General features: G+C 43.2%; 2 protein-coding genes across 4 annotated transcripts in view; one reads left to right on the forward strand and one right to left on the reverse strand.

Annotated features, from left to right (window-relative positions):
* The first annotated feature begins 3,432 nt into the window (after window positions 1-3,432).
* zgc:110410 (uncharacterized protein LOC553618 homolog) lies at window positions 3,433-11,349 on the forward strand. 2 transcript variants are annotated; one of them, XM_062399703.1, is made up of 11 exons: window positions 3,433-3,641; window positions 4,406-4,533; window positions 5,028-5,190; window positions 5,507-5,585; window positions 6,026-6,079; window positions 6,365-6,455; window positions 6,624-6,661; window positions 7,307-7,394; window positions 9,687-9,776; window positions 10,344-10,391; window positions 10,870-11,349. In XM_062399703.1, exons 2-11 carry the CDS (start codon window positions 4,429-4,431, stop codon window positions 11,020-11,022), a joined length of 909 nt encoding a protein of 302 aa, XP_062255687.1. In that variant the 5' UTR covers window positions 3,433-3,641; window positions 4,406-4,428; the 3' UTR covers window positions 11,023-11,349. The 2 variants fall into 2 exon arrangements, with proteins under 2 accessions (XP_062255687.1, XP_062255689.1); XM_062399705.1 differs by having other exon boundaries at window positions 3,632-3,758.
* Window positions 11,350-12,097: 748 nt separating this feature from the next.
* Window positions 12,098-20,711, reverse strand: part of LOC133965247 (ankyrin repeat and IBR domain-containing protein 1-like) — a 36,352-nt gene continuing 27,738 nt past the window's right edge. For both annotated transcript variants that reach the window (XM_062399701.1, XM_062399702.1), the window contains exons 18-20: window positions 16,794-16,905; window positions 16,215-16,252; window positions 12,098-15,279 (exon numbers count right to left, since the gene is read on the reverse strand). In XM_062399701.1, coding sequence (XP_062255685.1) covers window positions 14,365-15,279; window positions 16,215-16,252; window positions 16,794-16,905 — 1,065 coding nt within the window. In that variant the 3' untranslated portion in view covers window positions 12,098-14,364. The remainder of the gene's footprint in view (window positions 15,280-16,214; window positions 16,253-16,793; window positions 16,906-20,711) is intronic.

Below are 20,711 nucleotides of genomic sequence, written 5' to 3' on the forward strand. Positions count from 1 at the left end.
GTGGATCTGGAAACCACTGTGTCGCTGGTCTGGCCCTGACAGTTAATCCAAATGTTGAGTATCATTGCCAATTTCTCTGAATCAAGATTCCTTATATTTGACAGCTGGACCAGCTGATATTATTAAGTGGAGGACAGTGCCTATTATTTACAGTATCCCCTGCCGTCCCACTGTGCAGTGCACGCCTCTGTGGAGCTCTCCATCAGACATACGTCCTGCTGAACTTCATCATACATTAGCAGCATTAGCAGCCTCAGGAGGGCTGTGAATTGGAGATGAAGAGGCGTGGAGTGGCACGGACCTGTCGACCTGCACCAGGGCTCCGTGAGGCCTCACAATCCACCTCGACAATCCCCCAAAAGAAATCTGTTTGTGACCGGAGCAGCCGGCTAGTCGTGATTCACGACTGCATGCAGGAGAGAGAGAGACTCGCACAATGACTACAGCTCTCCTTCTCCTGTGACACCAGAACAAGCCCCCCTGTGATCCTCTAGCCCACAAGCCCCAAAGAGCATCGCAGCGGTCTGACAAAACAGAGCTGTCACAGCGTGTCTGTATCGAGACGCTCGCACACCTCTCTGTCTTTTCTCTCCCTCCCTCTCTCCCTCTCTCCCTCTCTCCCTCCCTCCACCCTGCGTCCCACGCTGTGGACAGAGCTCTCCGCTCTGCACACATTCTGCACCATGTGGCTCCAGCCTCATGTGTTGCTCCTGTTTGGACAACGCAAGAGGCAATCAGATCTGTTAAATGCGGCCTCACACTGGGCTCCACACTGATTGGTGTGTCAACACAGGCTGGATTTCGACTGCCTGCTCAAATGTGACTTTGTTTGTTGTGCCACCCGCTCAAATCCCACTCGTGATCTCATGAATAGGTGAGACTGAGCTCATCAGATTTGAGCATCCAGTGTGAACCCGTCCCAGAGATCAGAGTTTGTGGCGGAGAAGCCCGAAATGTTCTTCAAATACGATGCACAAATCTTTATTTTTAACAGAATTCTTTATTTATAAAACTGAAGAATACATCTTTTCTCTCTCAGCGACGCTTGAAACACAAAGAAAACAAAATGACATGTCCAATGTTGAGTGACAGGAAAGAAGGATGTGATCCAGCAGTTTAAGTGAAGAGGCAGTCGGTCTCTGGAGGACTCTGTGCTGCTGCTGGTGCTGGAGAGCCAGCGGCGAGAGAGGGAGGGAGAGGCCCAACCAAATCACTGCAATTAGTAGCAGAAGCAAAGGAGACTAGTGCCCCCCAGTGTTTGCTTGAAGTATGAATAGTGGCCGTCAGCTGCTGTGTGAACTATTTGCATTAAAAACCTCTCACCCTGCAGAAATTCCCCTTTTATGTGACAAGCAGACACCCAGTCAATTTGGAATTAAATTAGTTTTCGGTGCCCACACACCATGAAACCTCACCTTCAAATACTGAAACAATCATTTACATGGTTTGGCTCTCCGGCAGAGTCCCTGTTTCTCACGTTGAGTTGGTGTGTTTGCACTTGAAGCAGCTCTACCACACTCTGTAGTTCTTCTTCCATGACTTGACACGATGTCATGTAGAGGTCACGTAGGACATTGTGTCATCTCACCTGCCAGCTGGACGCTATCTGAAGCATAATCACTTTAAGTATCACAGTAGGGGAGAGCGGGGTAATGTGGGACATCGGGTGATGTGAAACACCCCCTGTATCTAGGCAACGGAAAACATTTGTGGTCATGTGACTATTATGTTTTCAAGCCCTTCCCATTCCCCCCTTGGGGTTGGTGTAGGTGAGTGGTAAGTATGTTTTTTCACAAAAAAAATTTTTTTGCATTTAAAAGTAATTTTTTTTGCTTTGAACTTAATCAACTGTTGTGTCAAAACAAATTGAATCAGGTAGAAAAACTTTAACACTATCATACATGTTGGTGAACTTCCAACAAATAAAACCATGTGATTGATGCTAGCTGAAGATTAGCCTGAACTGCTAAAAGATGTTGTTTTTCTAAAATTGTGGCTTCGGGGTAAAGTGGGACAAATGCTGTGACACCATGAAGCACAAGTTAAGTTTAGTCTTAAACATATTCTAGTGTTATATTACATTATATATGTTTTATTTTAATGTCATAAACATTGTAGAAAAGCCATCATGCCAAGAAACTATACACCAGGAAGACAACCTGGGGCCAAACACCCCTCGCAGAGATGGAGAGTGCAGCCGCTGAGGTCATGCAAGGAAAGAAGTCCTTAAGAAAAGCTGGAAGGGATAGAAATATTGACAAGACAACCCTCAAAAGATTCATAAAGAAAAAAGAGAAATGGAAAGTAAAATCAGTAGCCTGGGGTGCAGTAGCTGAGGTAAAGAGAATATTCACAGATGAGATGGAGGAGGAGCTTGCCAAACACTTGAAACAACTAGCTGACCAGTTCCATGGCCTCGCTCCAGTTAAGTGCCGTGAACTGGCATTTGAATACGCAGAGAAAAACAATATCCCTGTCCCTGCCAATTGGACAGAGAAACAATGTGCAGGTAACCTAGGGTGTGCAAGAGATCACATGAATCATAATAATCATAAATGTGCTTAATTGACCAATCCCCATGATTCTGTTACTACTCCGATATTAGTTTTGGAATGTGTGGTTGTCAGGATTTAACTATTACAACATATGTTGTTATGGTAGTTTTAAAGTGGAAAAAGTGAGTGGACCACTTTACCCCTAAGCTGGGGTAAAGTGGGACACAAGACCACTTTTTTTAAAACAATCATATTTTCACTGCCCTTTGTCCTGAAGACATTCTGATCATTTCCATTGCTAGAAAACATCCTGAATTAATTGGAAATGTTTAAATTTTACTGATATATCATTTTAGCTCGCCTAGAGGGGAGCAAATGTAAAAAATCTCCCACATTACCCCGCTCTCCCCTACAACACTGAATCAGTTGTGTAATTAAATTCAGTCAAGGCTAAGAAAGGGAAAAGAACAATTCACTTGAGAGCTCGGGCTTCTGGTTTCTCATTCATGAAGTCACTATGGTCCTTTCAGTGCTGATTCTCCATGGAGAAGCACTAAGACTGCTCTGACCTATATCAGCACATGTATTTTCTGCATAGAGTAAAACGTCTTCAGCTTTTCCTCCTCGGCGTGACTCAATATCCTTCATCGCTTCTGTGAAGGTTGGATTGAACCTGCCTCCGTCTCCCTATCACTGTTTCCACCAGCAGCGTTATCAGTGTGTGACATAGGTGAGCGGGGGAGGTCATGTGACCCACAGGGTTTAACCAGGGTGTCATTGTCCTGCATGGGATGAGATGTTACACACACACAGACTGCACTAATGAAGAGACATGACATTAACATGTATAACAAACAGCACAGCTTCGTAGGAACCTGCTCCAGAGGCCTGTGTGGATCAGCCCAGGTGAAAGGAAAAGGGACAAGGACCACGTGCTCTGACAAAGCGCCTGGCAGGCTGGTTTAATGAGATTTTAAGAACTTCATCTAAATATCACATTGGGCCTAATGAGGGATACATGCCTCCCCCCCCTCAACTGAAGTCCTGTCTCTGTGGGAACCGGCTTGTGAGAAGGTGGACTTTGCCCTCGAGGGGAAGCGACAACAGGAAGAGCAGCCGAGCAGATTCGGGTTCGTCACAGCAGAGGTAAGACACGTTCTAATGGATTAGAGCTGCCCTTCATTGATTCATGTAGAGAACCTGGTGTCAAACAGCAGTTGATCACTTTTTGACGAGCAGGAAAGCACAAGGAAGGGAGCGCTGGTGAGAGGGCTTCATTCATTATGTGACAGAAGGGATGTTTCAAGACTTCCCGGCCGAAAGTCCAACCTCATGTCATTTAAATAGTTACTGATATTACAGGAAGTATATTGTTATTGATTAGACTATATATTAATATCCATTTGAAACCGTTTTCTGGGCTCTGTCATTATTAATCTCGTCTGCATTTAGTGTGATCACTCTGTAGCTTTACAGAGTTTATCAGTGTGGAGCTAATTATAAGTTATGTTTGAATGATTCATGGAAAATCAAGGACTTTACACCCTCATGTCCTCATAAAACACATTTCCGTCTGTCCGTCCCACCTGATGACAACTGAGTTTCCTCCGAGATCAATTAACCACAACGTATTTGGCCATTAAATATACATCCAGCTCTATTAAATGGAGGCTTACGGACATAATTATGGATGTTAGTCATCGATGGCTCTCAGTGTTTGTGCGATGCATCATTTTTGTAATTACCCGTGTATTTGTGCCACACTGACATTGCCCCGTGTGCCAATTTACCATCCCTGATGAAAGCGCTGACACTACTCAGAGGGATGCTTTTGTGTCTCCGCCGTGACCTTAACTCGCCCGTTTCTCTGACCTTTCTTCTCCGTCGGATTTGTGCCTCGGTTGATGAAGAGATCTTGCGAGCTGTCAGCGGGATGGACCAAACCAACAGCACCAGTAGAGGGGGATATGGGCCTCGTCCCCCACCGTACTGCTACGAGGAGTCCGAAGACGGTTCTTTCACATGGGTCAGATATCAGGTTAGCGGTTTACCATGTATTTATATAGAGCTTTCCTCGTCTTTGTTTATCACTTTTTTATACAAGGGGCATTTTTGGGTTGAGTATCTTGCCGTGGACACTTTGGCAAATTTGGGAGACTAGGATCGAACCACTAACTTGTTGATGACCCTCTCTACCCACTGATCCACACCCGCCCCAGAAGGTGTTAAACTAAATTCTGGTTTCTCTACTATTTATTTTTGCCTTAAATGTACCTCTGTTAGTTCAGCATCAGCCAAAATCTCCCAGCACCAGGCTTTGATCATGGATCATTATAAAACCTTAATCATCATAATGTCCACACGGACTGTTTGAACATTTGATTAACCAGAGTTGACAGATTTTCTTTCTTTGATTCGCATCAACGTAAAAAACCAAGACCACACTTCACATCGTTTTTTTTTTTTATGATTTTATGATTATAAATTCTCTCGAAGACGCCTGACATGTAATTTAGTTTTTTCCTCATCCAGGTAGGGAAAGGACATGTCTCGGTGGTGTCCCCTCCTGGCCTCTATGATAACAGGATCCATTCTGGGGGAGCAGCAGGAGGCCCCCAGCAGATCACTGAAGCTCCCCCTGACTACTCTCACGGCTTGGAGGAGAGCGGCTTCAGCGACGCTGTTATACGAAGAGGTGAGAGCTGAAAGAAGACAGGAGCAGACGGAGGTAGAAACAGAAAGAGAGAGATAATAATGTTTATGTTCGCATGGTCAGAGCAGAAAATGGATGAAGTAAAATAAATTACTAAATTAAACTAATGAGCTTTTCAGAAATGTTTTCAAACGAGAGGAGGGAAGGCAGATTTGGTGGAACTGAATATTTTTGATAGAGGGTTGCAACATGAACAGCCCTGAACCTGCCTGTCTGCTTCACTCTGGCATTGTCTTCCATCTTCCCCCTGTCTGTTTCCCTCACTGTCTGTCATAACCTCGCTCTGTGTCCGTGTCAGGTTTCATAAGGAAAGTCTACTTGACCTTGATGATTCAGCTGCTGGTGACAGTCGGGATCATCTGTGCTTTTCTTTACTGGTGAGGCTCCGTCACACAAAGGGCGTTCCATTCTAAAAGAGAGGAGCCCACAATAGACACCCACCCATCCATCCACCTGCAGTTTAGTCTGTAACAGTAGCATCCTTCATCCAAGGGTATCACATTGTCGTGCCCACAAAAACCCAAAGCTCCATAAATATGTGAGTCGAGACAAGTTAGTGGAGAATAAAAGAGCCTTTCAACCACATCATATTTTAGCGCGCAGAAGTGTGAGAGCCTTATATGTTTTTGTATAATGGATGTGGTGGAACGCAGCTACTGTAATTTCTTTTCATAAATTGTGCTCAGCTCCCATGTGCCCAATGCTACGTCCTCTGTTAATATTTAATAAAATCCTTCTGCTGCCTCTATCGAATAGATGGTGCCTCTTTTAAACACTCCGCTCTCCCCCTCTTCCTTTCGTCCTTATCAAATAACAGGGCCACTCTTCGGGAATGGGCGTTGGACACCTTCTGGTTCTCTTACTGCATGATGTAAGCTTTCCAAAACATCCAAGTGAGATTGTCCACACCAGAGACACTTTTTCTCCATTTGTCCAGTTCTTCAAACCTTCGGTTCAGTGTCTCACCTGCATGAAATCCACAGGATTCAAATCACAACTCAGCACGGGAGTCTGAATCCCACTCTCAGCACCGTCCAGCGTGACTGGGCATAAATAGTGCACTCAGTGGATTCGCATATTGAACACAGTGCCTATTCCCCGTTGATGGCCGGTTTATTTGCTATTTACGACACACTCTATATTCTCTGTGGAATAGGGCGGTGGTGATGGTGCTCATCTTGACCTTGTCCTGCTGCGACAACATCCGTCGCCGAGTCCCCCTCAATTTCATCGCCCTGGGCCTGTTTGTGAGTAGCGGTACCAGCCAGCCATCAGATTACACCCCCACCACACCTGCTCAGTTTCAGTTTGTTGTTGTTGTTGTTGTTGTTTTTTGCCTCATATTTACTTTCCATTTGCCCCCCTCCCTTCCTTCCCTCTCTCCCTCCCCTCCCCTCCCCCCCACCCTGACTCAGACGGTTGCAGAGGGCCTGATGCTCGGATCCGTGGCAGTGTGAGTGTTTGTTTCCGAAGACGAGCCCCCGCCGCCGTGTCGACTCATTTGCACAATAACAGCCCCAACTCGATCCCTATCTGATAGTCTGTTCGTCAGCGGCGATGAAGCCATCCAACCCAGATAAGCTGCTGTCATTGTCGGTTTGCCAAATTAAAAAGAAAAGCTTATGGAATCAGATTTTCCAGCCGGAGCATCACAAACACTTCGAAACCAATTTTTCTGCCCCAGTGCCTGTGTACACACAAGTTACCTTTTCCATCTGAGAGACATTTCCTTTTTTTTAACAGCATGTCACTCGGTCAGCAAAGGCATCAGCTGAGGCCTGACTATCAATAATACATTCAGATTATCATATTTATAGGATATTGCCACAACTGAGGCTGCAGCTGATATGAAATGAACTTAGGAAATACATAATGCAGTGCGTGTCCACTGGGGGTCTCTGCCATTGCTCTAGCTGAGACATATAATACAGACTATTAAATGAGAAAATAACAAATTTCTTCCAAGGAAGAAATGTTTCCCTTTAGTATGAAAACAGAACCCTACTGTTCATGAATCCACGCGGCCTGCCGAGTAGTCAGACGTGGTACGATGTGGTGTCTCTGCCACCACACATGGGTTTGACATCTCTGTCTCCAGGTACTTTGCTGCTGAAGCAGTTCTGTGGGCTGTGGGGGCCACGGCGCTGGTGTCCTTTGCCTTGACTCTGTTTGCGATGCAGTCCAAGGTAAGATCTGTCACACACATTGAACTCAGCTTGCAGTTTTAGTGGAGAAGTGTAAATTTGGGAAACTGCGGCGACTTTTGCTTTGCAGTCACAACGTCCACACACTCAGCCGCGTTTCCCGAGCAGTCAGAGTGAAAAGTGTCGAGCCGAGCTGCTGGCAGTGTGTTCTCCGTGCGGCCATCAGCAGAGGTTTAGAACCCTGATGGGTTTGCTGTCCAGGCAAAAGTGTGATTACTGCTGAGATCAGTGCATTTGTCAATCAAGTTAATTCCTTGTGTCCAGGGGTGGGACAGAGTTAAACCTCAACCTGTCCTGTCCTCACTCTGGCTCCTACCATAAATCTTAAATTCAGAAATAGCCTGGAGGCTTTTTGTTATTTTATAAATCCTGTCCCCCTGGCTCCTTTCATTATTAACTGTCTAGTAACACAATCCTTTTTTTGAAATCAATTGTTTTTCTATTTTGATGTTAAAAATAATTTTCTGGTGAATTTGGTGCAGTGGTATGTACTTTAAAGGAAGGACAAACCAGTAACTTGTATTCCTAAACTCTCACCAAGTACCTTGTTGAGAATTTACTGTAACATTAGCAGAGCCTGTTCTGAACCTGTCTGAATGGAATGTTCTGTTCCCTGTGTTGATGCTGCTGAGCTACTTCAGAATGACCCCTTGTCATTAGTGAGTCTTTGGACGTTGTACGCAAAGATTTTTATAATCAGTCTATGGTGCAGAGGGAAGATAGAAAACTTGGTTTATCTGCAGTGAGGATCTTACAGTCAATGCTTTTCGTATAATGAAAGTGAATTGCTGAATTACTTTTTAGTGACACTATCCTCAGACCCAGGTTCACAGTTTTTGAAACCAAAAGCTCTGTAATTCAGCTCGATATAAAGCATTACAGCAACAAAAGAAAGATTGTGCTTTTACAGTTTGGACAAATTGCTAAAGAGGAAGTGATTATATTAATGTTGCTGCAGTTTATCCGAGGCTGCAGAAGAAAACATGTTAAATTCTGCAGCCTGACAGTAAACTTCCCTTCTGACTGCTACAGGGCACTGGTTGCCTGTTTACTCCAATTGTATTAACAATGAAATGTCCAAATTGCACTTAATTGAATAATGCACTTCCCGTGGCCATGGAGAATACACATGCAAAATGTCAAGCTGATAAGATGAACTGTTTGTGTAGATATTTGTTCCACTTACAGGCCGATGGCTATAAATAGTTTAAATTAAAGATTTTCCTTTTGGAAAACATTGAAGATTTGACAGTTTGTTGTATATGTGTGCACCAGTGTTTATCTTGCACAATGATGTCACTTGGTTCATAGTTGAATTAGTGCAAATGTTCAATTAGTAAGGGCGGGAGTGAGGAGACCCTTTAAGAACAGCTCCTCATGTATTGAAGCAGAAAGCGGAGCTGATAACTCGGCTCCTGATCACATCCAGGACGAAAGTTTTCAAGTGAGCAGTGAGGTAAAAAGATAAATAAATAAATAAAGAGACTGATGAAATGAAAGTGGCTGAAGTCAAATTGAATTTTAAGTCCTTGTTAATTGTTTCCCTAATGCACTTTGGAATTTCACACATTCTGCCACTGGTGCTTGTGCAGATATTTAGTCTTTGTGCTTGGGTTTGGTAAAAGGAGCGAGCAGGTGTCTAATGATTACAGAGAATATATGAGCTTTTAAATGCTCTTTGCTCGTGATTAATCTGAGGCAGGGAGCCATGTGCATCAGGTTTAAACAGTCTGCATACCAAGGGTGATACTGGGATATAAATAGACCCATAAAAGATATTGTTTTTTTGGTCGAGCGAGCAGTCACTAACACTCTTTAAGTTTATATTTTATAACCTCACGTTCACGCAGGGCTTTTTTTTTTGTCTCTGTTGGTGTCATATAAAATGTTTGGGCACGAGGTGATGAGTGATTCTCCTGATCCGCCTGCCATCTTCTCCCTTCAGTCGATGTGAGAAGGGCACGCAGGCCAAACTCCCACCTCCGCTCCCCTCCTCTATGCCTGCGCTGCATCTTGTTGATTAATTATCCCGGATCTTTGTATCCAGAATCGTTGGGATTTTCTTCTGTGTTAAACTGCAATATGTCTTCATCATCGAGTAATCTGCGGTGGCTCGCGGCACAGCTGCAATGCAGATGACCTTGAGCGGCCACCGGCTTTTATGGCAGTGATGAGTTTAAATGTTCTGTCTCCAGTTTTCTGTTTGAGAGGCTCCTCACATTCAGTGTCACTCCCTCTCTCTCTCTCTCTCTCTCTCTCTCTCTCTGGCAACAGTGGGACTTCACTGCAGCAAATGGCAGCCTGTGGGTGTTCGCCTGGACCCTCGTCTCCTTTGCAATGCTCTGTGCCATCATGCGCTCTCAGGTAAATCAGGGGGCCATTGTGTGTACTGTGAGAAGGACTCTGCAATGCATTGCAGCAGCGGTACAGTTAGAGGCAGACGTACAGCCTCCGAGCTTTTATTCCCACGATGTACTGGCCTTGACCTGCACGCTGAGCAGACTATAAAGAAGAAAGTGTGCACTCTCAAACCTTGCAGGAGTTTCACTGATCTCAGACAGATTTTTTTTTTAAAAAGGACACTTTTTACTGTTTACCGTGACTGCCTTAAGCAGGGGATGTGCAGAAATAAGCATTCTGCTGATTTAAAATAGCTTAACGCGAGAAATGAACTGGAACCAAAAATAAACAGGGCTGTCCTGAAGAATATTACGTTCACCATTTATCAGCCTTCACCATCATATTCACTGTACAGAGCAACTAGAGAGTAGAGGACAGTTAAGTGTTACTATACTGCTTCTAAATGAACGGATGAGACCTGAAAATAACATGACATTTTATGTGAGAATGTTTTTTTGAGTAACTGCTCCTCTCAATTGTGTAAGAAATGATCAACAATAACAATAAGTCTTTGTGTTTTTCCTTCATCAGTATCTTTACATCGCGTACGCCTGCCTGGGAACTCTGCTGTTTTCCTTAGTAAGTGCACTCAAACTTTCATGACAGTGACCTTTCTGAAATGAAAGAAGGCATCATCACCGAAGAAGGTTGAATGTCAAGTAAGTGAATGTGATGTAAGCTCTGATCCCCGGGCTGAGCGGCCTGCCACCAGCGTTTGTCACGGTAGTTAGTGTCGAGAGAGAGACTCTGACGTCCTCGTGCCCTTTCATTTAAATTATGCGCCGTGTAACAGCGGTGGGCTTCATTTTCACAGCTACCTCTCTGTGTGCCTTTGGCATTAACAGCAAACGTTGTGACCCTTCCCGTCAGCCGGTGGAACACACTGCGCCTGCACGCCGAGCGGAACAGGCTGTCATTAGACACTCACAACCACATTATCATTTAAACGGGCTGTTTGTCTGTCCGGCCCCCCCTCAGAGATTAGAGATACTACCCTGATTACTGTGACCACTGCTGCTCGTGTTGAAGCGTCTCATCTCTCTGTGTCTCTCTGCAGTACCTGGTGTTCGATACCCAGCTCATCCTGGGTGGGAAACACAGAAAGTATCAGGTGTCTCCTGAGGAGTATGTGTTCGCCGCCCTGAACCTCTATCTGGACATTGTCTCCCTGTTCCTGCTCCTGCTGTCGCTCATCGGCCTCTGCCGCTGACACCACACGCAAAGGACTGACATCCCATAATCAACACAGAGACACAAGACGACTGCTTTTGTTAAAATATCAAAATCTACAACTGGATTACATGCTTCTACAATGATACTGAACTAGGATTGACAAACCACTCTACACTCTTCTTAACATTTTTGCACACAGTTCCTTCTCTTGATGTTCACACATCAGAGTGAAAGTTATTATGCACTGGCATTTTATTAGGTGATTTTCCCATTTGATTTTGACTCTGCTGTAAAATATGTTGCCACCCTGATATCAAAATTCCGCCTGCTTAATATTCATTTCATTAAAGTTAACTTAACTGTTGTTTATATTTTGTGTTCTGAAGACTGAAGCTGGGATGGACGGCGAACAAAGAGAAACTGATCAGCCACAGTAACATTATCACTTCAAAGTAGCTCAGTCATCCTGTGAGCTGAGATGCGTTCACTTAACTTTGAAGTCTTGTCCAACTGATGACAAGTGTTGAGGGATCTGTTCAAATGAAGCTTGTGGAAAGATTCCAGAAACTAATTTAACTCCATTAAAGGTTCAGTGTGTAGAATTTAGTGAAATCTAGTGGTGAAGTTGCGTGTTGCAGCTGAATACTAAATAGAGATAGAGAGAGAGAGAGAGAGAGAGAGAGAGAGAGAGAGAGAGAGAGAGAGAGAGAGAGAGAGAGAGAGAGAGAGCGTGGTTGACTTCATTTGATTGTTTTTATCAGAGCAGTGAAACATGAACGAGAATCTTATGGAAACCTTCAGTTGTCTTAAAAACTCAAAAGGTGTTTAGTTTGTCCAGTGAGGGCTACAGTTAAAAAAACATTGCGGCCTCCGTAGAGAGAACCTGCTCCTTAAGTAAATAAACAGTATTTAAATATAAAGGGCTCATTCTAGGGTAAACAAAACAACAATTTCGTACATTTAGATGAAACACACAGGATTATTTTATATATTCAATTTCTGCCATAGATCATTTTCACCTACATCTTACACACTGGACCATTAAAAGATAGAACGTTCTTTCCTTCAGATAAAACTGTGACAGTGTTGTATGTATGAATAAGGCACACAAATTAAAACTCAACACATAGTTTATTGGCATCACACATCAAACTTTTTTTTTTTTTCATATAAAGAGGGAATGTATCAAGTATAGACTATGAAAGTGCAAATAGCATTTCAAGGATTAGTTGCTTTACAATAGAAAATCTCAATGTGTTACAAAATGTTATATGCCGTTTGAAAATAAATCACCTGGACATCAGAGGTGAAATACGAAGTACAAACTCTATTCAGACTCGTTCCCGTTTCATGCACAGCATAGTGTTACACAAAGCGGGACACTTGTGTTAGATCCTCCGTTTAACCCACTCAACATGAACCGAGTCCGACAAAGTTAGTCCAACTAACCTAATGGCACTCAGTTTCACAACTTCAAGACACAAGCGATCGCTACGTTTAGATTTACTGTGGCTCTCTACTTCTCCTCGAAAAGAGAGAACGGTCATTTACTTCAGTCTGTTCAGAAAGAGATCATATCATATCAGTTAATCATAATTGCGTTTTCTTTAGTGGATCAAGGTCATTTTAAATAACTACCGACCTCATATTGCAACTTTCCTCAATTTTTAGTGTCTGACTTCAGGTAAGATCGGTGACACACATACAGTGGATCAACAAAGTCGATACAGTGATTAGAGTTTCTAAACCACAGGAAAACCAACTGTTTCGAAAAGTAGGACAAGATTTTCTGCTTCACAAAAGAAATAAAGCCGGAGAAGTTTAGAGAGTGTGACATTAAAACCAAGTCATAGGAAATCTGTGTCACCCTCTAACCTAATACTTCTAGAACGAACGAAAAGCCTCATGCTACAAATATTTTCTTGAAGGAATAAAAAAAAAACCAAGAGCTCACGTCTGCAAACTTCAACCTTAATGTGAGAGAAGTAACTTTAAGGTAACAGGTGTTTTTCTTTTCTTTACACTGTAAATACTGTGTAATTAGCACTCAGAAGAATCACTTGTGAAAGAGGATTACATATCTGTGATTGACATAAAGGCACTGTGTAGAGAACCGTTTGAAAGAACAAGGGACTCCTCGTTGGAGCAAACACACGTTCACATTCTCTCGATGGCCGGCCGGGACGTCTGCAGGGCGCTGAGAAGGCTCTGCTCGCTTCACACTCACCAAGAGATTGATTACAGCGGCTCGGGCTTGATTGATTAATTCACCGGAATCTGAGTGTGATTGCTTGATTATCACTTTGACTGGCCTTTTTTTTCCTGCTGCGTATAAACAAGACGACTTCGCTGTCGACATCGTCTGTCACGCTCCTCGTTCCGCTGCAGTTCCCCCGTCCGTGGTTTTAACAGGAGTTTCAATGGGATTCAGAAAGCGCTGTTAGAAAGGTGCGTGCTGATTGATGCTCAGCGACCCCCCCCCCGGGCCAGTCAGCGTTTGTTGTTTTTGAAGCTCTCTTGACGTTTCCTATTCAAACTGTTCTCGGATCGGGGCTCGGAGATGAATGGGTGCTACCTCGTTCCTGCTCGTCTGAATGATGCGGGTGTTTCACGTAATGAAGTACACAACCGTTATGGTCTGGAACTACAGATTTACACAGCACACTACAGCTTTTAGAATTTAAATTTTCCTCAGTCGCAATCTCAAAAATATGGCTGGAGACTTTCACATTACCGTTTAGCTGAGTCATTGAGATTGTAAGAAGCAGGCACGACTTGCTGTGAATAATCCACTTGGTGACTGCAGACTGTGCTTTTGCTAGTCAGTGTTTGGCACCTATGAAGCCGGCAGATATGGGCAGGAGTGAGAACTCTTTCTCAGACTGCACCCTACAGATTGAATATTGGATATTAAACTGCTGCCTATGCACAAGGGGAAAAACCTCCCTCAGACCTGATCCAGACACATACAGTAGGCTTTTAGTCCAGTGGGAAAATAAAATACCTGCACTAGGATTATGTCTCTAAATCTCTCGTCTCCTAAATCTGCTTTCAGAAAAAGCAACTAGTTCATATTTCTATCAGCAGAGAATCGTTTATGGAGATATATCATTGAAATTCATAATCTCTCCTTCAGTTAGTGCTTTGTCTTCAGGAGGGCTGGTTAATGGGGGATAGCTTCTACAGCCACCACAGGAAAGGACCCGACTGCAGTGTTAGACTAAACTAAGAGTCTTAAAATACCTTCCCCCTCTGTCCACCAAAGAACCGACACATTCTTCATTCTGTTTACATTCCATCAAATAAAACTCTTCCACCTTGAGTGTTTTTTGGCCTTTCAAAAAAATAAAAAAGATCATGGCCGCCTCAGCCAATCATATCATACTAGGTGCACTTGGTCCTCCCACTCAGAGGAGCTGCTGCTGGGCAGCTGGTCGGATATAGAGTCACATTGCGGAGTGTCGACACGGCAGACCTTCGAGCCTCTGCGCTCTGCCTGGTCTCCACTTGGTTCAAGTGCACCCATGTACGGTAGCGGCATAGTTTCCAGCCCCACAAGATCCAACTGGGTCGGCCTCTCCGCCACGGCACAGTCCTTTTCCTCCATGTCACTCAATCTCCGAGAGCAGAAACCCACGTCTGCCATCACTTCCTGAGGCAGGACGACCACGCCGGCTTTCTCGTCATCTTGCGAGCAGCTCCTTCCGCCTGCATGTAGTGCGCCCAGGTTTGAATCTGTGTCAGAGGAGGTGGATGAAACCAGGGTGATACCTTGAGGATTCATGTCGTGGAACCATGCCATGATGTTTCCCAGCAGATTAGCATTTGCAGCCAACGCAGAGGACGAGGATGGGTCGTGGCTGCCATACGTATTTGAATCTATTGTGTCACTAGAAGAGGAGAAGAGGCCTGTCGACGAGTTGCTGCCACCTGGGGCCACTGGTATGGGTAGAGAGGCCCCATATGGCCGGTAGCGACTGTCATGATGCTGCACAGAGGCGTTACCACTGGTAGCAGCAGAATAATGGCTGCCGATGTTGATGTTGCTGAGTCTGGCCAAGTTATCTCCCAGCTCCAGCAGTTCTGAGCTGCTTAGGGAAGCTCTAGGGAGAATCTCGACACCGGGAGCCCTCTGCTCAAGCCTAGAAGGCAGGGAGGTGCCAATAGCGCCAAGAGAGGCTTCGTTGGCAAGGATCTCATGGCTGGACCCACTCCCAGCCAGGCCAGAGTCCTGGAGAGACAGCTGAATGGCCAGTAAAATGTTAGGGTCGTCGTCATCAAATGAACCGAGACCCTGCAAGAGAACAAAGGATACACAGTGTCACAGTTTATGCACAGTACCTGAAACCAGGCCACATCATCCAGTTACAGCACCAACAGTTTTTAAAGCTCCAGTTCGACTCAAATCTGCAAAATCTTTTTGTGGAGAAAGTATAAGCAGCAGCAGCAGGTTAGAAATGATGATCAGACGTGATATGCACCATCTACAGATAAAGAAGATTATGCAGTTGTGACCCAGTTTTTCTCTTTTAAAGTTTATGTTTTGCTTTTTGCTGTGAGTGTGAGTGTATGTGTGTGTGTGTGTGTGTGTGTGTGTGTGTGTGTGTGTGTGTGTGTGTGACTTTGAGGCCTTACATTTTACGACTCTGTAATGCCAAAAGGCTGAAAGCTTGGCAATGTTGGATATTTTTGCTGTCAACATATCCCATGAAATCATAGTGATTTAGTCCCACTGTGTTCTGACTTCCCAGTGCCCATGTTAGCTATGATGAATGAGGATTTCATCCGGTCGAACACTGTTATGTGTTTTATAGTTTTTGGACAATATCTAAAACCTTATTTTTTTACATTATATACATGATGTTGATTGACATAAAATCACAGGATATTTGACACCATACTTGACACTATACTCATACTAGCCTTGCTCTGTACTTGAACCATCTGTCAACTGGATTCTCTTTAGCCACACTTTATTTGAATTTCAACACTTGAATTGATCTTCTCTCTTTTGTATAATTCATCAGTCTGCAAAATCATAGTCGGAAGAAGTACATCAAACTTTTAAAAAGGGTTCTTTAAAACTGCCTTTGAAAGAAAACTAGAAGTAAAACTAAATTAAAAATGGTCAAACAAAATCATTATCAAGCCCAGAGATATGTCTTATCATCTGAAAGGTTTAACAGGCTGAGGTGATGGGTTGAGAGGAAATTGTAAACTGTGTCTCACCATCAGGGGACCATGTCTGCGTCCACCTCCGACATCATCTTTGGAGAAAAGGAGATTGACAAAACAGTCACATTCAAAAACCTGATTCTTTACAACAGCACTTTGATAGCAATTTCGCCCATTCAGGAAAATCCTTTCCATTCCAATGAAAGTGGGAGCCACCTGACGGAGCATGTGCATTCAGCACTTTTTCTGGAAATTCACTTATTCAGTATCTTTTTGAAATCAATTTATCCTTGTTGGAAAAACCGAACCAATTAGCTGGCTTCAGAACTGCAAACTCCGACCATCTTTCACTCCAGGCAGCCAAAAACAAAGCAGCAGCAAGATGGACGACACTGATGGATTGCAAATATTGGCTTGTTGAACTTGAGCAGCTGTGATTTCTCAAAATTGGAAGCTGCACTCCAAATTCCTGCATTAGTTGGAAACCGATGAGGATTGTAGGTGAGGGGGTGGGATGATAACACTTTAGTTTCCTGAACTTGCATATTGTAGCTCTAATGAAATGACCAAGTCCTCCACCAAGATAAACGTTAGAAACCCCAGAGGGAGAACGCTGTGCGTCCACAGCAGTACCTAAAGCGCTGTCGCTGGGGTCGTCAGGGTCGGGTGTGCTGCTACGCAGACTGGACATGTCCCCTCGTCTCCGCTGTCGGTGTCTCCGTCTGTACTGGAACTCTGCATACTCCTTATAGGATCAAGAAGAAAATGGCATTTCAATAACACATGTCATCAATTACCATTGTTTACATTCACTTTATGGCTTAATTTATCTGATCACTTGGTCCGTGACCGTCATCAACCAGATCAGAAAAACATGGCTCCTGTTTTAATCAATTCATATCCCACTCTTTTATTGATGAACCAAAGAATGAATAAGTCAATATATAAACGTGACTCTGATTCGAGTAGCAGAGGGCTTTGTTTTAAATCTGGTGTGAGGCTTGTGTTCGTGGAAGGATCAGCACCACGAGACTTCAAACTTCAAACCCTTTTATCTCCAGACCAAGCCTTTAGTCATTAGTCTAGAAAGAATCCAAGCATAACAAACTCCTACTGGTAAGGAATTGGTAATTAAGCAACAAGAGGCCTAAGGTGCAGATGTTTGAAAAAACTGTGTATGTGTGAGTGGGAGGGTATATGCCCAACTAATCTCAGAGGCAACCGAATATCAAACATGAAAGAGATGTTATTAAAAAATAAACTATATAAAGAATGTATTTACTTGCAGAATGAATTTGAATCCATATCCATATTTTGTCGAGGTTAAGTTTGAGTGACGAAAAAAAGAAAGTGAACCCTTTCAAATCAACTGGTCAGAACAACAGGCAAACTATGTGCTTCAGCCGGTAACACAAAAACAATCACAATGTTTTGTGTTTTTATTGAAAGATTTCCTGCACGTTCACAGAGCTGGTGGAGAAAATAAATAAACGTTTGGATTTACCAACTGGTTAGAGCGTCCTTTGGCAGAAACAACTGCAAACAAACACTTTGTGTAGCTGCAAATCAGAACTGCACGATGTTCAGGGGGGAATTTGTCTCTACTTTACAAAAAACTGTTTCAGCTCAGACATAATCTTATGGTGTCTGGCGTGAACGGCTCCCCTGAGGTCCTTCCTGGACATCTCCACTAAGGTCTGGGATCTGACTGGGCTACTGCAGATGGAGAATTGTCTCAGTTTAAATTTATTCTGTTGTACATTTACTTTGTTGTTCAGAAGAACTTGTGAGAAATTAATTAGATGAATTTTTCCTTGCAGTGATGGCAAGCTGTGTGTTTGAGTGTTCAAAAAAGAGAAGTTAGTTAGTTTGTTTTAGATTGAAAACTCTTGGAGTGTGGGCGGGCAAAAAAGTCCATGTTGGATTTAATGACGCGCTCACCCACATTTGCTTCCTGATTTGACTCAAGTACCAGCAGTGAAGGCGAAAAATTACTCGCAGTCAGCCACTGCTCCGCCTCTGTGTCAGTGCAAGAAAGGTAAACCCATGTCTTAAACTTTGCCATTGTTTTCTGGGACTAAGCAGCCAACAGCTGATTCCATCTGATTCCGGTTTACACCAACATGCAGTATTGATATAGCCTTAGTGCTTCATGTGCTTCCCATATAATCATGGCCTAGCTCAATCAGACTACAAAATATTTGGAGTTGTAGTTGTGTTGTGGAATTTCAAAATGCACTTTGGCAAACTTTTGGCCTCAGGAGGTTTGTTGTGTCCTGCTGTGGACAACACACACCTAAACTCTGGGCGGCTGCTTAGTCAGACGTTGTTGAACTAAATCATGTTTATTTATAGTTTGCGTAACTGTGGACGACTCATGTCTATACAGATTGAAATCTTTCTAACCCTTCCCAGCTTTTTGCAAATGAACACTTCTTGAGAAGTATTCGGAGATCTCTCCTTCCTGTTGGCCACGGTTCACAACAGCAGATGCTTCTCGTGAAAAAGCAAACTTTACATGTTTGTGTGTTTTTTTTTAAGTTAAAGTTGCTCTAACCTCTACACCTCCTGTCTGCTTTCATTGATTTGACACCAGGTTCACTAACTCTTGTCTCCAGTTAGCCTTGGTTTATGTCCGCAGCCTTGGGGCTCACATCCGATTCTAACCTACACTGAGAATGTTTCAACAGTGTTTTCGGTACGAGTGTTATAAGTATAAATAGAAAGATTGTGAAGATAGTAGATCGAAGAAAAGATTGTGTTTGTTCATTATTGTAACTCCGACCATATTTCACACACATATAAACATAAATTGGGCCTATTTACCTTTTTTTGCCATTAAATGTGTGTGAAGATTGTTCTTTGCATCAAAGATGGAAACAGTATATAACTAATTTAGCCATATACTACATAGAAACTGAAAAAAAAATAGAGCACTTTTAAGTAGTGTATACATAGCTTCAGTACTTGTAGTGGTCAGAGGTCAACTGAGAAAACACACGGCTGCTCTCTGATGTTAGATCAACATGAAAAGGTTTCTTGGACTGAACACACACATCTGCACATCAGCACCTCGGGACATAATCAACTGTATCCTCCGTTCAAACATCTCATGCCTTTGCAAAAGTCATTGAGTCATATTCTTATAATCAAAAGACTGTCACCCAAATGCCCTCTTTTCCATACGCTCTAAAAATAGCTCACTATAAAGTGATCTGCCGGCATTGTAAGAACCATGGAGCGGACCATCTGTAGCTGTGCCTGTGAGGTGGTGTCATCCCACTTTGATTATTACGATGGTGTCCCAATTAACTGCTGCAGCTGAGACACAGCCTCTTCATTAGGACAAAAGATATGATTCAAGAATTTTATGGTGTTTCTGGCATCTGGCAGTTTTAAATATGAATTTAATTGTCGATGAAGAAAGAATAAACTACTGAATGACTTTAATAGTTTAAATTACCTGGTTTCATTTAATTTGTGCTTACAGCTTCTACATGCTTTATACTGGCTTGAAAATGGCATTTGTCAATAAAGATAAATCAATAACAGTCAAGCACTGTTCAGGAAGCATATAAGCATTACGGTAGATAACCTCATTTGGCGTCATATCTTATAATTACAAAAACAACAAGATGATCAGAAGGGAGTTTTGTTCCTGATAAACAGCTTATAACAACATAACTGGACATTTTATGATTAGTAGAATGCTCCATAAAAGCACAATAGCTTGCTCTAAGCGTCCCTCTGGCATCGGTGTGAGTCATGTCTCTTGCAGACGAGCTGCTGCATCAGGTTTACTCTCTCGATAGCTTGCTGATTTCAGTTTGGAAATGGTAAAAACAGCACAATTAACACAGTGGGTCCTGATTTGAATGATACAATTATTTTTCCAAAACTGGCTGTTTAACTCGTAAAACTTAAGTAGAAAGATTCTTAACAAAGCTTTACTTGTGATTGCGCTGAGAAAACAGAGGGCGAAGTGTTTCAAAATGTCTTTTTCAAACTTGCAGATGAGACAAATCTTTCCATTTGTCTCAGTGATGATAGGGAAACAGCCGCTGTATGCACTTAACAGATGCGCACAATAACCAGAGAAGCTCAGATCTGCATACTGGTGTTGTATTCTATCACTTCAGAAGGAGGCACCACTCCCTCACTCCTCAGACACCAAGTCTGAGGAGTGAGGGAGTAGTTGAGCTGAGGGAATTTGTTCCAGATGGAAACCCTGTATGTTTCAAAGCTGCCACCGTGTATTAACCCGACATTAATAGAAACACAGAGTACTAACTGCAGAGTATTGACTTATGATCCACCATCGAGTGCATGCATCAAGCTGTGCATGAGAAGTAGGCAGGTCAATAATCAACCCATTATGTGGTCATTAGTTTTATGAGTGTAAGTGTTAACTACAAACGTCTGTTACTAATGTGCAATGATCGTGAGCAACCTGCTTAGGTGTTTGCCAGAGCACTGTGCTTTTAATCATTCCAACTGTGTGCACAGGGGAACACTGAACCATCTGGCTTCTCCAGAATATTAAATAACATG

Source organism: Platichthys flesus, chromosome 11, assembly GCF_949316205.1.
Source record: "Platichthys flesus chromosome 11, fPlaFle2.1, whole genome shotgun sequence".
Lineage (NCBI taxonomy): Eukaryota > Metazoa > Chordata > Actinopteri > Pleuronectiformes > Pleuronectidae > Platichthys > Platichthys flesus.

What these genes read in the sequence shown, in the direction of transcription:
- zgc:110410 (XM_062399703.1), top strand. Translation starts at nt 4,429, where the DNA reads ATGGACCAAACCAACAGCACCAGTAGAGGGGGATATGGGCCTCGTCCC. An exon ending in CGACGCTGTTATACGAAGAG is followed by an intron (nt 5,191 to 5,506) that starts GTGAGAGCTGAA and finishes TGTCCGTGTCAG; the next exon opens with GTTTCATAAGGAAAGTCTAC. An exon ending in GTGCCATCATGCGCTCTCAG is followed by an intron (nt 9,777 to 10,343) that starts GTAAATCAGGGG and finishes TTCCTTCATCAG; the next exon opens with TATCTTTACATCGCGTACGC.